We start from the raw sequence: 17,733 nt of genomic DNA on the forward strand, positions 1-17,733 counted from the left end.
AATTTCAGATGCTTCCAAGTGAACTGTTAAACTCCTGAAAGCTAGTTGTTGAAGGAAGAGATCAGAAGTCAATCTGATTTATTCACAAAACGAGACATTATAAATGCATGCCCCAAACTTTCCAATCCACCCCACAAGTCTTAATAAGTGGCCCTTCATATTCTTGTGAAAAGTATATCTCTTAAACTCTTTTGAGTCAACTAGAAACAATTAGCCTAGTAACTAATTAACTGCTCCTTAAAAGGATCTGTAGCAAAAGCAAATTATAAATAAAACTTAACACTCCTGGAGCTGATAACACACACCAGCCCCTGTGTCCCCCAGCAGTTTGAGAAGGCCCCAGGTATTTTGGTTACACTGCATGCTCTACCTTCAAGGATCCTTCGGCACAGATGTAACCATGAAAGGGAGGCACACAGTCATAGAGTCATACAGATGTACAACATGGAAACAGACCCCTCAGTCCAACCTGTTCATACCAACCAAATATCCCAACCCAATCTAGTCCCACCTGCCAGCACCCGGCCCATATCCCTCCAAACGCCTTCTAAGTCAGGTTAAACAACCTTCTCAAGACCCTGTTGCCTGGATCGTTAAAGTATATTGAAGTAATTACTTAATGTACAGAGGAAACTCGATTATCTGAATATCAATTATCCAAATTTCAGATTATCCGAATAAGAACTCAAGGTCCCGATAGAAACGTGATACCAAAGAGGTGTTTCCAACACTGATTGCGTGTTTTGTTTACAATGATTAAAAGTGAACTTGGCTTACTGAAATGCTGCTGAGAACAGTCCTGGATATAGATGGGTGCCCAGGCACCGTCTCCAAATGACTGGTCTCCAGTCCTCTCTCTCACCCCCCACATTTTCCCTGGGGTTCTACACAGGGGAGTACCCTAAACCCCCCTTCCCCAGCTAATCTCTCTAACATATCCTGTAAAGGGCAACAGTGGAACTTGTCAAAAGTTGCAGTAAAAATATGTGTGTTTGTGTGCACACACGCGCGCGCTATTTTGAGACTCACCCCAAAGGCAGCAGCAGTCTTGCTATTGGTGTCCAGTCCAGCAGTGGATTGGGGGGACAGGGTGAGGGCGGACGGGCGGTGCAGGGTTGGACAGGGGTGGGGGCACACGAGGGGATGGTGGCTCGTGCGCGGTGTGCTGCTGCTTAGTCTCCTGAACAGGGAGCAGACTTAGCAAGTGCTTGCTGTGTCAGTCCAATTGAACTGATGGGGGTAGGGTGGGACGCGGGACGCAGGAGGCTTCACCAATGCTACAGGTCACTTACACACAAGTGTGTTTCTGCTCAGAAACAAACCCTGAGACGGAGAGAGGTAGCAAGGCAGGCATAGTGAGCAAAATGGAAACTTCAGAAAACTGAGGCCCAGAGGAGAGGCATGGAATCAATTAGCCGAATAATCAATTATCTGAACAAAATACTGCCGGCCCATCTTGTTCAGATAATCGAGGTTCCTTTGTATATCACTAAATTAGTTTTTACAATTAATATGCATATATTTCATGAAAATCAAACTCAAAACTATAAATTAGTGAATTCACTCTTCATCCATTGCTGTTTTCTTTTCCCATGATCTAGACCACAGATTCCAATGCCAATACTACTTCCAGCTTGGTTTCCACTATTTTTCTGCCAAATTCTTATTTCTCTGCTTCAACAGCAGATTGTTCTCTCCCTGCCTCTGCCCATATTCAGATCAAATGAGACCAGGATTTTAACCCAAGATGCACTATTGAAGAAGAGTGGGTAGTGTCTTTACTCACTTAACAATTGGAACAGAATAAAAAGCATTTTGTTTTTGGATTTATGTGATAAATATCTGTGCAGAAGTGATAATACACAGCCTCAACTATATTACTCTTGGTGAAGGACTGAGTTATTTAGTCAACGATCAGTTAGCTTGCTGTCATATTTTAATTAGAGGCAAATGTAGCTGTTTTCAGGCAATTTGAAGTATTTTGTTCCAAATGTTGGTTGTGAAGTTGCAAAAGGCTGTAGTGTACATCAAGTATTCTAATTGTTGCTTGGTATAGGCGAAAATAAATCGATATGGCTGGTCTCTTAATGAAATTGTCATGTTTATAAATAATGCACAAAGAACTGAGATCGGATTCCAACCACTTAATTGTATGAAAATATTTATTCTATAGGTTTTAAGCCCAGTGACAGATAATAATAGATAGAGAAGCAATCGCAGTACTAACAGAAAGCCTTGTACTTTAAATGTGTGCTGTGCCTGCAGCTTTTTGTGTCCTGTTCTGCCGGATGCTTTTTACCCACTTGCATGCGAAAATACTTGTGTGCATTTCTTTATTTTGTTTTAACCAATTATGTCACCCTCTCTCTTTTCTGAAAGCAATTTCATGGGCATCCAACACAATGTAATTTGCCTAATTTAACCGTGCTCTGTGTTTAAATGTAGTTACATTAGGTGTTTGCAGACAGTTTAACTACTGTGGCTGTTGCAAGAAAACCCAATCCTACCTTCATCTCAACGTATCATTGGATTGTGATCAGAAACATTGGTTGACATTTTCTCGCTAGGTCTCAGGGCTGTAGAAACCAGCTGTGTAATCCATTTTTAAAAACAGCTATTCAGCAGATGTGGACAACATTGGCACTGGCTGGTTATGTTCATTGCTGACCTCTTGCGCTCAAGAATTGGGAACTGACTCCTGTTAGAATCGTGCAGTATTTGTGGTGATAGTGCTTCCTTAATAGTTTCAGACAAATGATTCCAAAATGTTTTAACCAGATGCCAATAACGAAACCTCAATATATGTCCATGGCATGCCTATAAAATTTGGAAATTATGTCGTTGTCATGTTAATGTGACTCTTTCATGTTGATTTAGGCAGTTGTGCTGTGACAGCCATTAAAGTTAGTTTTGTGTGTGATATAGAACGGTTCCCACTGACATTGCTATCAAAGAGCAAGTCTTCCCCTTTAAGCTCTCACCTGCTTTTCATCTTCCATTCATTGCATACACAACTTGTTAAAAGCCTCCTCAAAGTATATGGATTTATTTAAAAAAATGAAAACATGAAAATACAAGTATGATCTACAGATAAATGTTTGCTCACAGTTATCCGCTGTAATGAGAATCAGCTATGTACTTTTCTTTTGATTGTCTTGTTTTACTGTGACCAATTATTTGCAAGAATGAGAACTGAGAAATAAAATCTGTCAGCAATGTTTGCATAGGGTAGGTTTCTTTTCTCTCAAGGGACTTTCCTGATAGAGGTCTTAAAATTTATGTCAGGGTTTGAAATGTTAAATGTAGATTAGAAGTTACTACTTGTAGAGAAGACCAAAACCAGAGGCCATAAACTGAATAATCACTAATGAATTAAATATGGATTCTTTATGCATACAATTATTAGAATGTGAAACTCATTACCATTGTAGAGAAGTTGAAACAAATAGCATAGACACATTAAGGAGAAGTTGGATAAACATGAGGGAGAAAGGAAGAGAAGGTAGTGCTGATAGTGTGGAAAGAGATCCATGTGGGCCACAAATACTCACTGTGCCGAACATTCTCCAATCTTGATAGTAAGATGAGCTGTAGGGAAAAACAGCAACATATAAGATTCCAAAGCAGCCACAATAATTTTAGTTCTACACAAACAACACTCCAACTCTAATGGTTAACCTGAATTCCACCCTTTCATCACACTGCAGGTTGAGAGTTGAGTTAAGCACAGTAAAAAATCTCACAACACCAGGTTATAGTCCAACGGGTTTAATTGGAAGCACGAGCTTTCAGAGCGCCGCTCCTTCATCAGGTAGTTGTGGAGGACACAATTGTAAGGCACAGAATTTATAGCAAAAATTTACAGTGTGATGTAACTGAAATTATACATTGAAAAATACCTTAATTGCCTGTTGAGTCTTTTGTCTGTCGAATACCATGATAGTTTCGCTTCTTTCGTGTGTAAAACACAAAACTTTTTTTTATAGTTGCATTCTCAGGTTAACTGTAACAATTAGTGTTAGCTAGACAATATGTTGAAGGTGTTAGCCCCCTGTGTTCTTTGCTATGCCATGATGTTTAGATTGATTCTAATCTAAGAAGTGAGATAACAGAGTTTTACATGAAATCATGCAGTTTTTCAGCAAAGTACAAAGTACAAATTCACCCCACAAAATATATGTGCATGTGGGTCTTTGTGTCCGAGTGTTTGTGTCTGTGTTGGGGGGTTGTGAGTGTGAGAGTCTATACATGTGTGTAGTGAGTGTAGAGTGTCTTAAGTCTATGAGGGGGTGCATGTGTAAGTGTGTGTGTGTCTGGGGTGGGGGGGTTGTGAGTGTCTGTGAGAGAGAGTGTATATGTGTGTGCATGAGTGTAGAGTGGTCTAAGTTTCTGAGAGGATGCATGTGGGAGTGTATGTGTGTCTGTAAGGGTGTGTGTGAGTGTCTGTGTGTATGTGTCTGTGTGTATAGGGGTGCCTGTGTGTGTGTATAGTGCAATGGTGGTCACCTGTAATGTGACATGAACCCAAGGTCCCGGTTGAGGCCCTCCTTATGGGTACGGAACTTAGCTATCAGCCTCTGCTCGGCCACTTTTCACTGCTGCCTGTCCCAAAGTCCGCCTTGGAGGATGGTCACCCAAAGGTCCGAGGTCAAATGTCCTGGACCGCTGAAGTGTTCCCCAACTGTGAGGGAACACTTCTGTCTGTTGATTGTTGTGCGGTGCCCATTCACCCGTTGCTGTAGCCTTTGCTCGGTTTCCCCAATGTACCATGCCTCAGGGCATCCTTGCCTGCAATGTATAAGATAGACAACGTTGGCTGAGTCACATGCGTACCTGCTACATACATAGTGGGAAGTGTCCCCACGCGCAATGGTGGTATCCATGTCCACACCCTGACACATCTTGCAACGCCTACCGTGACAGAGTTGTATGGAGCTGTGCTGAAAGCCGGACAGCTTGCTACGAACAATGATCTGTTTGAGGTTTGGCAGTTGTTTAAAAGCAAGCAGTGGAGGTGTGGGGAAGGTCTTGGCGAGGTGCTCATCCTCATTGGTGTGTTGCAGATCACAAAGAACATGGCACAGTTTTTCAGCTCCTGGGAAGTACTGAACAATGAAGGGTACCCTGTCGGTTGCAGCACGTGTCTGTCTCCTGAGGAGGTCATTGCAGTTCCTTGCTGTGGCACATCGGAACTGGCGGTCGATGAGTTGAGCATCGTACCCCGTTCTTATGAGGGCATCCCTGAGTACTTCCAGGTGCCTGTCACATTCCTCCTCATCTGAGCAGATCCGGTGTACGCACAGGGTTTGTCTATAAGGGATGGCTGTTTTAAAATGTTTTGGGTGGAAGCTGGAGAAGTGTAGCATTGTGAGGTTGTCTGTGGGTTTGCGGTAGAGTGTGGTGCTAAGGTGTCCATCCTTGATGAAGATGTATGTGTCCAAGAGTGAGATAGATAGTCGAGTTTAGTCCATGGTGAGTTTGATGGCGTGAAGAAACTTGTTGATGTCACTGTGTAGTTTTATCAGTGACTCCTTGCCATGGGTCCAGAGGAAGAAAATGTCATCAGTGTACCTGGTGTATAATGTTGGTTGGAGATCCTGCGTAGAGAAGAAGTCTTGTTCGAACCTGTGCATGAAGATGTTGGCACATTGGGGTGCAAATGGGGTCCCCATGGCTGTTCCATGTGTTTGGATGAAGAAGTGGTTGTCAAAGGTGAAGACATTGTGATCGAGGATAAAGCAGATGAGTTGTAGGATGGTGTTCAGAGATTGGTAGTTGTTGGTGTTGAGTACTGAGGTTGTTGCCCCGATGCCATCATTGTGGGGGATGCTGGTGTAGAGTGCTGAAACATCCATTGTGATGAGGAATGTTCCGAGTTAAGCATAGATAGTATTACAGCTTTCCTTTTTTTTTGTGTGTTTCTGTTTTGAGCTTGTCCTTCATTCATGACATAAGTAGCTAGTTTCATGTCATCTGTTTATCAACGCTGTGCTATTCTCACATTGGTGATTGTACTTTGCATCACTCAAATATCAACTTTGGCTATGATAAACTATCCAGAACTGACTCTTCTGATGTTCCAGTAGATAAAGTTGACATTGAACAAAGCCAAACTGATGAGAAGGTTGATTTATTGAGTCCGTTATGTTCACTGTGGACAGCAGCAGAGGCGCAACAATTAGCCTTAACACCAATATCGGGAGGGAGACATTAGTATCTGTCTTTGCTGGCCACAAATACTCTGAACATTAGGCAAGGACAAGAGTGGTTGCATGTGTATTGGACGTCTCAATCAAATAGCTTGCTAACATTCACCGGGCTGGGCTCGTGTTAAAATAAAGCTGACTTCTGACCTCTTGCACAAGGTAGCAAGATGAACAAATGACAACCACCAAACTTAAAAGAATCTTAAAGCAAACAATAAGGAAATTATCAAAAGCATAAAACTCGAATGAACTTTAAAACAGTTTGCTTTCTTTTTTTTCAATAAGATAGTTAATATGGTAATTGTTGTTCTTCACATTCCAGCAGTCAGTGAAACTTGCATTATAGCGGAAGTCTTGATAATCAAGGTTTACCTTACTTGCACTTGCATATCCATTCCAGTATATAGATTAAAACAACTGGAGGGCAATTCTTAATGTATTATATGCTTTTAATTGACTGGCATTCTGTTTGTTTTGAGTAGCTGAAATTACTTGGAGAATATTGAAGATCTGGAAGTGATTACTGATTATGGGGTGCACTTGATTTATATCACGAGGATGAATGGATACCTGGGATTAATTGCAAGTCGGTAATGTAACCTCAGCCTCCGATTTATATGGAGGATGAAAGACCTGGAATTCATTACTATGTAATCTAATCTGAAGTTTCAACTATGTAAACAATAAATGCTGCTTTTGATTGGTTCGTAACCATCCATGGAACCCCAAGTTTAGATTTCCCTCTATCAAAATGATTCAGGGGATTCTCTTTTAGTAAATGCGTTATAGTACAGATTTTTTCCCTCCATTTTTCTTCCCTCCTTTACTGAAGTCTGGCATATGGTTTAAGTGAAATTTATTCCCAACCTGGTACTTCACTCGAAACCATTGTGTAATCACGAAATCTATCAAACGTTGAGTGAGGGTCTTAAGGCATTCAATTCTGTCAAGAAGTTGACTGACACTTGTGTATTTAATTTGACTGATTTTATATGAAGGTTGCTTCTGCTATAATGTGATAGTATTGATAATACAGTTCAATGACAGGTTTTCCTTTTGCCTCTGCCCTTCAGGTTGCAGAACTCCTGTAGACCTCCATTTTCTCTCCCATTTTCTTGGTTGGATGTTGCCAGAAACTAGCTCTTAAACACAAAGTCAAGAACCAGTTATAGTGACCTTGCTGGAGGTAGCTCCTATGCAAGCATGTTTTCATTTCTATTATTCGTCATTAACCTGTTCAGACGTGTTACGACATGCGTCTGCATCAGGTGGTACTTGAACCCAGGCCTCCTGACTCAGTGGTAGGGATACTGCCACTACACACAAGAGCCTTTCTGTTTTCATTACCCTTTTTACATACAATTAAATGATTTTTCTCCCCATCATCACATCACCCGTGCTATTTTATTTCATTTATTAACCACCACCAGTAAATCACCATTGCTTTCCAATTATTTATTTGTATGCACAGCTCTTTAAGGTCAATGCTGACCACCACAGGTGAGGGCCAGTTAGGGAGGGGGCTCAATCAAAATGCAGTTGGAAAGAGAATGATTTCATTCCTAGTGATTGTCATTTGCTTCATCTGTTTTATCGCACTAGCCAGTCTTCTGTATTAAAGTTCTTGGTTGATAGCTTTTTCCCCTCATGTCTCCGAGAGGTGTTCATTTTTGCTAGTGTACAGTTCCCTGAACATCTGCAGTCACCTAGTGCATCACTGGAATAAACATGCTCCAGTCGAATCAAGATGGTGGTTGTTAACAGATTTGACCTTATAACACGGCCTACGCAGCATTGAGGGAATGTTGCACTTTGAAGTTTGCACTTGCTTCTGGTGGGCTCAGACTGCCCTCCCAGGTGAATGTAAAGGACCCATGATACTATTTCAACAAAGAAGTGGGGAATTCTCCGCACTGCTCCCATCGATGTTTATCCCTCAATCTACATTATTTTAACAAACAGATTATCTGGTTGTATTCATATTGCTGATTGTGAGACCTTTCTGTGTGCAAGTTAGCTGCTGTGTTTCTTTTATCACAATAGTTACTCCACTTCAGACAGACTTATTTGGCTATAAAATGTTTTGGGACGTCCTTCATTTATGAAAGACATCATGTAAATGCAAGTTCGTTTTTTAAATGCAAGTCTTTGTATTTAATATTTTTTAAAAGCTAATTCCACAGTGGTTTCATATCACTCCAACCCTGTTATTACAGCAAGCTGATATTAAACAAACATAAATTCCCATTTGAAGCTCATGAAACAAACTCAGACACGTTAATCTGAAGCAAAGGCTGCATGAGTGGCATCGTGTTGGCCCCCGATCCTTCATGGCTCCACTGGAAACAGATGAATGCTGACTGACCTTGCAAGTGGCACTGGGTGGAGCCGGGCTGCTGAAAAAGAGTATTTGATTTATTCATGCTTGTTCACCTTCAAAAACTCAGGCTCTGCTCTTTGCACATTTCACCAGGACAAAAACAAAACAGTGGATCTTTGACATCCAGAAAAAATATGAAAATGCAGTTTATTTGATAGACTTGACTAGGACGTAAACGGGTTTTGCCATTTAAAGAGGAAATGTTCAGCTGAGGCTGTGTTAGAAAAGCTATAGCTTGAGATAATTTTACTGTCCCTTTAGCACTCTTAGAATGGAACTTTTATGGTTTTGTAAACTTTGCTTTGCATTGAACTGGAGATTTTTGTATTAGATGTAATGGCAAAGCACTCGAAGTTGTCCTGGTGGAGGTGGTATCTCGTCCTGAATAGATGTCCAGCTTTAGTTAGCATGTGTCCAAACTACATCATGTAGAGTCTGTTGAAATGAACTTAAAGCCAATTCACAAACTTCAGTATATAATAGAGTTGAGACTTTTTAATATAAGTCGAGCGTGTGGTGCTGGAAAAGCACAGCAGGTCAGGCAGCATCCGGGGAGCAGGAGAATTGATGTTTTGGGCATAAGCCCTTCATCAGGAATGAGGCTTGTGGGCTGGGGGTGCTGAGAGATAAATGGAAGTGGGGTGGGGTTGGGGGGATGGTAGCTAAGAATGCCATAAGTAGATGGAGGTCGGGGAGGAGGGTGGGGTGGATAGATGGAAAAGGTGATGGACAGGTCAAGAGGGCGGTACCGAGTTGGAGGCTTGGAAGTGGGATAATGTGGGGGGAGGGGAAGTGAGGAAACTGGTGAAATCCACATTGATCCCATGTTTTTACAGGGTCTCAAGGCAGAATATGAGGCCTCAGGTGGTAAGGGTTTGGCCACCTACAAACAGACCCCACCACCAGAGATATGGAAATGACTGACAGACTACTCAGACCTCTTGGCATCATGGTAGCCCACAAACGAACCAACACACTAGAACAGCAGCTAATGAACTTGAAAGACCCCATACAGACAAAAGGCAAAACTAATGTCATTTATGAAATAAATTGCAGGAACTGTAACAAACACTACATTGGATAAACAGGCAGAAAACTAGCCACCAGGATACATGAACATCATCTAGCCACAAAAAGACATGACCCTCTCTCACTCGTATACTTACATACAAATGAAGAAGTACATCACTTCGACTGGGACAACACATCCATCCTAGGACAAGCCAAACAAAGACACACCGGAGAATTCCTAGAAGCATAACATTCCCAGCAGAACTCTTATCAACAAACATATCGACTTGGACCCCATTTACCACCCTGAGAGAAAGAACAGGAAATGACATCACCCACCCAAGGAAACCTAAACACATAAATAGAAAGCAGCCACGAACACTAGAGGCTCACTGATGTCATTACCTAGTATGGTGACATCTGAAAATGAACCTTCCAGCTCAGCAAGCAAACTTACATCCAGGATATCCACCAGAGATATATATTTTCCTCCCCACCCCTATTAGTATTCTGGAAAGACCATTCCCTCCGTGACTCCCTTGTCAGATACACACACACACACGCACACACACACTAGACCACACCCCACTCCCAACACCTTCCCATTCCACTGCAGGAAGTGCAAAACCTGCATCCACACCTCTCCTGTGACTTTCATCCAAGGCCCCAAAGGATTCTTCCATATCAGAAATTTACCTGTATCTCCACCTATGTCATCTAGTGTATCCATTGCATCCAATGTAGTCTCCTCTACATCGTGGAGACAGGGCACCGACTTGCCAATCATTTCAGAGAATATCTCAGGGACACCACGCCAACCTACCCCACCACTCCGTGGCTGAATAATTCAACCCCCCACCCACTCTGCCAAGTTCTTTCTTAGAGGAAGAACACCTCATATTCCATCTTGGGACCCTGCAACCACTTACCTCTCAGCCCCCCAGCCCACAAGCTTCATTCATGATGAAGGGCTTATGCCTGAAACGTCAATTCTACTGCTCCTCGGATGTTGCCTGACCTGCTATGCTTTTCCAGCACCACACTCTCGACTCTGATCTCCAGCATCGGCAGTCCTCACTTTCTCCATTTTTATATAACACAGTCTGAAAATCTGATGGAAACAAATCTAACAACAGCTTTCAAAAATGTATTTGAATACAGACAATAGAGAACTGTTGAGATATGTCAGAAGAGCAGTTGATTAAAACCAATTTTGTACCTCCAGGACAGGTTGACTATTCCCCTCGTGTTCTTTGTGATTTTGTAACCCTGACATAAAACAATTTGATTCTCAACTACTCAAACCTTGCAATCTTTGAGGCATTATAACTCACTGGGACACCAGCACTTTTACCCTGATGGTTAACCTGTTGTTTTGGCAGGTCACAAGGTGTATTTGAGAACAAGAGGCAGGACCCCACTGGTCTGATTGCAGCACTGCAAGCTACAGAGCTGGTGGGTGTTCTCAACATGCTTTACTGCATCCTCCTTCATGGTATAATCCCAGACCATAACATTTCCGCGCCTGCAGAAACCTACCCACAGCACACCATTCACGTCGCAATCCAGAGTCTTCGCTTTCTGAACAGTTTTGCATTTTTGGACCTTCCCACTTTTCAGGTAAGATGAGTTTCGTTAACTATGAATTGCAGATCAACAGAATTATCAATTAAATAGCGGAAACAATGATCATTTCTGTAGCTCGGATTTTTCCTGTTCATTAAGTCTATGAGTATATTACAGAAATTAGCTGAACCTGAGTATATAACCCATTAGATGCGGTGCTGAATTATGCAGGTCAAACATGCCCCAGTTTCATACTTTAGTCTCTGCTTCATTGGCTGACCCTGTGTTCTGCTAGTGGCTTAGCTGCTATGATTGGCTTCTATAATCATAAAGGAGCAAGGAGAAAAGTGCACAAATCTTACATAACTCTTGCAGTAAAGTGCATTTGGTAGGCTCTTAAACCGCTCAAGTCTGTTAACACTCTTTGATTAGATCTTGGCTGATCTGTCCCTGAACTCCATTGACCCAACTTTGTTTCTATTCTTAGATACCTTAAATAAATGCTTGAAGTGATCTGGTTGCTCTTCACTGAAGAAATCCTAACATTTCTTAATATCACCTGTAACCACTTTGATAATGTGAGCCAGTGCATTGAGTAATAAAACTGCACTTCCCAACATTAAGCATTGGATAACAAACAATTTGCATCAAAATTGCTATTTCCTTACTGAGGGAGATGTCCAAAATATAATATATTGTATCATTTCTCTTACAAAAATATATTGCATAATCAATCCAAAAAATAGTGCTAAAGGTATAAGGCTCCTAATGATTAAACATTTTTGCTTATTGCATAGAACCAGATTTCTGTGTCGAAACCAGCTTTCTGAAGTTCAGTATGATAGCTGCTAGCCAATCTTTGCCAAGTTCCCTATACCTCAAAAATCAACTTAAAAGATCACTATTCTCCTCCTCCTCCTCACATCTGTTGAGCGACCTCCACTTCCATATTATACATCACTGCAAACTCCTGCTTGATGTTTCCTCATTACACACAACCTCATATTGCTACACAGTACTTCATTCACAGCATACCTGTCCTCTGGAATTCTGCAACAAAACCACTCTGATCTGTTATCTTCATCCAGCCTTCAGAAACATTGTAAAATCTCTTCAGCTTTGTCAGTCTCTACTTTTCCTGTTAAAGTGCTCTCCCTGTATTGTTTTCTTCTTTGTGGTCTCCAGTGCTTGTTTAAGTACAGTATGTTGCACAAAAGTTATAGTAGGGTCATTTGAGCCCTTGTAGCCTGCTGCCAAGTCAATGTAGTATAATGATGGAGATAACTGATAGGAAGAATTATTTGTAGTATGTTTTCAGCATTAATATTTCAGTCTTAGTGATATCTTTGTACTTGACTTTCAGATGCATAGGAGCATACTTGTTTTTTAAATGCACGGAAGACCTACAGTAATAATAAGATGAACACCAGCCACATCCCCAGAAATCCAATAGTCCACACATACCTGCACACCACACATAATTTTCGTATAGAAAAATGTTACTTATTTTTGACCGCTTCAATTACTTTCAACTATGCCAAAATGTTGTTTTTTAATAGATTTGTGTGTGTATGGTAGGAAATGCAAGATACAGTGCATAGGTAAAAACAATGACTGCAGATGCTGGAAACCGGATTCTGGATTAGAGTGGTGCTGGAAAAGCACAGCAGTTCAGGCAGCATCCAAGGAGCAGGAAAATCGACGTTTGGGGCAAAAGTCCTTCATCAGGAATACAGGCAGACTCTGATAAAAGGCTTTTGCCCAAAACGTCGATTTTCCTGCTCCTCGGATGCTGCCTGAATTGCTGTGCTTTTCTAACACCACTCTAATCCAAGATACAGTGTATACATTAACTCAATACTCTATTTTATAGATAATGTGTAGTGCTAGTGTATTTTACTGTGCTCATCAATTGTGTCAGCCCCTAGAGTACCTACTCTTCCACCTCAGTGGCCAACTGCATCCACCTTTCCCTATGCTGCTTTGATTTAACTGTCACCTCCATTAGAGGTTCCTTAACTTGTTTGACATATCATTGAATTAGCTTCCCCAAAATGATCTCCTACTTTTGCTTTGTGTTTTAATGTTCATCCATCTTTTCTGCCATCTTTCCACCACTGCAATTTTGTGAAGCACTTTTGAATGCTTCAAAACCTTCTATACACATGCACCTTGTGGCAGCTGTATATTGAATTAAAAAGGAAATATTCTTTTGAGTTAGTTATAAAATGCTTATGAACTATTGAAGTATCAGTGCAACGCTGAATCAGAAAATCCCTGGCTTTATTCCTAGTCTTTGCTGAAAAAGATGACACAAATCAGACCTGTCCTGCTGGTACAACAATTGGCTTTAACACCTCTCAGCTGCAAAACATTGTCTAGCAGATTATTTTTCCTAATTGCCATGTGCTGGTTATTCAATTGCTTTTGGAAGGTATCACACATGCAAGAATTTGTTGTAGACATAACTAAATGCAGTTACATTACTTGAATGGTTGCATACACATAAAAAATCACCACTTGTGAAGCTTTTGGACAGCAATCACTGCCCATCGAACTGTACCCCAGCAAGAATCAGTGCTTTCAAAAGGTGGGAGGAGGATAGATAAAAAGGGAGAGAAGAAAAAGCTTAACAAAGAAAAATGAACCAAATAGATGAATAACAGTCGTGCTTCTCTAATAGCCAAATTAAGATACTAAAGACACCAATGGATGTGGGGATAGTGTAGGAAAATGGCATTGAAGTAGAAGTTCAGCCACAACCTAGGTGAGTTGCAGAACAGATTCAAAAGTTTGAATGGCCTACTCCGTTTTTTTCCTATGCTGCTATATGATGTTATGGAACATGTGCGGATGAGCTACTTATGAACTCTTCACATGGTACCTTATTCAGTTGGAATGGTGCTTGATTTCGTCTTTCTTTATCTCTCTTTCCATACATTACCCTTCCACAACCCCTTCTCGGTCACGCATATCTTTTTGTTCTGATAGTCTGTGTGTGGCGCTGAGGGCCTGTCTCTGGCATTCCGCCACATTGTCAGCTCGCTACTGTGGTACTGTTACCATCATACCTGTGAAGACCTGCTGCATGAAGTCATCGTCTGCGTAGGCTATTTCACCGTAAACCATCCTGACAATCAGGTAAGCAATAATTACAGAGCGTGAAGAACTCAAAAGAAAAAAGCAACAACCTCCCTCATCAGATGGTAAAGTACCAGTTGTCCAAAAGATTGCTGTGGCAGTTTTAACTGATTTGCTTCAGTGAGCTAATTGTTTTGTTCTAATTTCTCTTTACTTTTTTAAAAATGTTCATAATTCCCTTAAGTAAGTCTGCTTTTCCTCATGTTTTGTTAACTTATTTAAATATAAAGATTAAAAATCTCAACTCCTGTCAGGAACGTTTACATAAACCAGAAGTTTGGTCTTCACTTCTTTGGGGATACTGGTATTTTCGCATGTTTTATGATTCAGATGATCCTAAAGCATGGTACATGAAACATATTCTATCAAAATCTAGTGTCGCTCAAACACATGTATCTCTTGTTTTTTTTTATTTGTTTAGAACAGCGATGATTTCATTGAATGATAGAGCAGACATGGGCTAAATGGCCTACTACTATTCCTACAATAAAATGTAAATGAATAACATCACAAATAATGGAATTTGATTACCTCTAAGACTTTCAGTAATGCTCTAGACCTATGACTATACTATCACTGATATTAAATCAGTTTTTCGACACTTTAACCCCTCCCAGTTCTTTTGAGTACATTGTCAGGCCAGCTGCACAAACACACATTCAAGATCAAAAATGACAAGAAAATATGCATATCAAAATTTATCGCAATTCTATTAAGCTGTTTCACTTTTATATATGTATGTTTATGAAACCTCTTGGTAGTTGAACTTCTGTTTATAATTTGCAAATAAAGATAGACATATTAAAAATGAAAAGTATACTTTATAAAATGTGCAATAAATGCCGCTTTAAATGTAAAAGATTACACAGTGGCATATTACTGGGAAACTTATTAAAAACATAAATAATTTAGTTCTAAAGAGTGAATTTTCTATTTGCTGAACATGATCTCTGTTTAACTGTAATTCAAAGGTAGTGAGTTCACACCAAAGTCCTTGACTAAAAGCCCACAAAGGACAGAAAAATAAATTGAGGCAAACAAAGCATGATTTTGTTTCCTTGTGTATGAAGGTGGAAGGTATGACCTATTATGTTTTTTCCTGATGTATTTAAGCAGGACTTCTGTTTCTAAAATTATTTTCAGGGATTGGGTGAATTTGTTAAATTGATTTACATTAACTTGCAAGGGCAGGACAAGGAGAATAAGTTCAAGCTAGTAAAAAGTTTAAATTTTTGGACAAGTATGCAAAAATTCTTCTTCACACAATGAATGACAATGCAGAGTATGAACTTCCAGGAATAGAAGTAGCAATGACAATCCTGGAAGCCTTTCAAGAATATTGGATGCAAGAATAGGTGAGCTTTATGACTTAATAAAACAAACGACTCGGCAGGTCTAACAGCATCTGTAGAGAGAAAGCAGAGTTAATGATTTGGGTACAGTGAACCTTCAAAACAAAGAGGTTCTAAAGAAGGGTCATAGAATCCCTACAGTATGGGAAGATGCACTGACATTCTGAAAAGCATCCCACCCTAGTACTTGCTTTTCACCATGGCTAATCCACCTAGACTGCACATCCCTATACACTTGAGGCAATTTAACATGGCCAGTCCACCTAGCATGCACATCTTTGGACTGTGGGAGATAACCAGAGCACCAGCAGAAACTCACACAGACACTGGGAGATCATGCAAAGTCCACCCAAACTGGACTGCACACAGATTCCACTCACTTGGACCCATAATGTTAACTCTGCTTTCTCTCACCAGATGCTGCCAGACCTGCTAAATTTCTCCATTGATTTCTGATTTTGTTTTGACTTTGGGGTCTTCCTGATTGGATATATTAAGATGGAGCAAATGACTGAATTTATCTCTAATTGTGTTGGATTGGATGTCATTTTGATTGTGTGGATTTTTTTCTAGACTTCTTTTCAGTTGGACAAATATTCACGTAATATATGTTTTTCATAATCCAGATGAAAGAAATTGGAAAGTAGTGGCTTACTAGTTGAAATCATTCGATAATTAATGCACTGGAGACATAATTTCAAACCCCACTATTACAGATGGTAAAATTTGAATTCGATAAATGTCTGGAAAAGAAAATCTAACCAAATGTTGGCTGTGTAACCACTATTGTTATTATTATTATTATCTCTCATAATATAACTCATTATTATCCTTTAGGGGAGGAAACCTACTTACCTTGTCTGGTCTGCCTACAGATAAATCCAGACCCACAGCAAAGTGGTTGACTCTTAAATGCCCTCTGTGATATTAAAGATGGGCAATAAATGCAGGCCCAGCTAGTCATAGCCACATCCCATGAACAAATAAAAAAAAGTGTTTAAGCAATGACATGAAGCTTTATATTTATTTCCAACCTACTCAAGACAAACGTGTCATTGCCTGTACTGTGTATCTCCCCAGTAGTTGCTTTGTATCTTTCTGGCTCCTCATGAATATAAACTTCCAAAAGAGTTCTAGCTAGCAGATTGACACTGGTTGCGAATCTCAGTTTTCACATTCGAGCCTTTATCCATATCCTCTTGAGTAGTTCAAGCCATCCCTCGAAATCAGTGAATAACACCCATTCTTTATTTTATTCTTATGGCATTCTCTCATGGAGGCCATTTGCCCCATTGAGTTTACATTGATCCTCTGAAAAGCATTCCACCAAGACCCACGTCCATACCCTATCCCAGTAGCCCTGTATCTCCCATAGCTAATCCACCTAGCCTGTACATCCCTGAACATGATATGGAGGTGCCAGTGTTCGACTAGGGTGGACAAAGTCCCTGGACGCTATGGGCAATTTAGTATGGCTAATTCACCTAACCTTTTGGACTGTGGGAGAAAATTGGCATCCGGAGGAAACTGCAAACTCTACACAGGTGGTCAGCCAAGGGTGAACTGAACCCAGATCCCTAGTGCTGTGAGACAGCAGTGCTAACCACTGAGCCACCATGCTACCCAAATGGCAATTATATGTTACTCTTATGGCTCAGAGAGTGCAGCATTGAGGAGGAAACTGATGTTATGTCAGCCATTTTATGTTGTGCTAGGTCATCAGTCCAGACATGGTTAGCTACTGCCCCAGAAGATTGGAGGCACATTTGTTTTGCTTTGTTTTCATTGGCAGTTCTCAGCTAAAATCATGTACATCTTAGGCTCCCTGTTTTTAACGCCATGGTGCCCCAGGCCATGCTTAACCATAACGTTAGCAATGTTGATGTTTGCTTTTGATGATATAATGCACAGTATGATTTGCCACTGAAACAGCCTGTCCACACACAACCGGACCAAGACAGTACTCAGGCTTGGCATGATAAGGTGATGAGTGACACTCATGCAATCATAGATCCCATAAATAACAGCGAGGAGAATGACCAGATATTCTCCTTTCTGGTAATATTTGATGAGGGAT

General features: G+C 40.7%; 1 protein-coding gene across 6 annotated transcripts in view; it reads left to right on the forward strand.

Moving 5' to 3' along the window:
- Positions 1-17,733, forward strand: part of scaper (S-phase cyclin A-associated protein in the ER) — a 316,829-nt gene that overhangs the window by 255,326 nt on the left and 43,770 nt on the right. For 5 of the 6 annotated variants that reach the window (XM_087982090.1, XM_087982091.1, XM_087982089.1 and 2 more), the window contains 2 exons: positions 10,980-11,217; positions 14,155-14,304. In XM_087982090.1, the coding sequence (XP_087838216.1) occupies positions 10,980-11,217; positions 14,155-14,304 (388 nt within the window). The remainder of the gene's footprint in view (positions 1-10,979; positions 11,218-14,154; positions 14,305-17,733) is intronic. The other variant, XM_087982088.1, reaches the window with a different exon arrangement.

This window comes from Chiloscyllium plagiosum, unplaced genomic scaffold (assembly GCF_037043375.1).
Source record: "Chiloscyllium plagiosum isolate Xiang-an unplaced genomic scaffold, Cpla_swu_hap1 HiC_scaffold_42, whole genome shotgun sequence".
Classification (NCBI taxonomy): Eukaryota; Metazoa; Chordata; class Chondrichthyes; order Orectolobiformes; family Hemiscylliidae; genus Chiloscyllium; species Chiloscyllium plagiosum.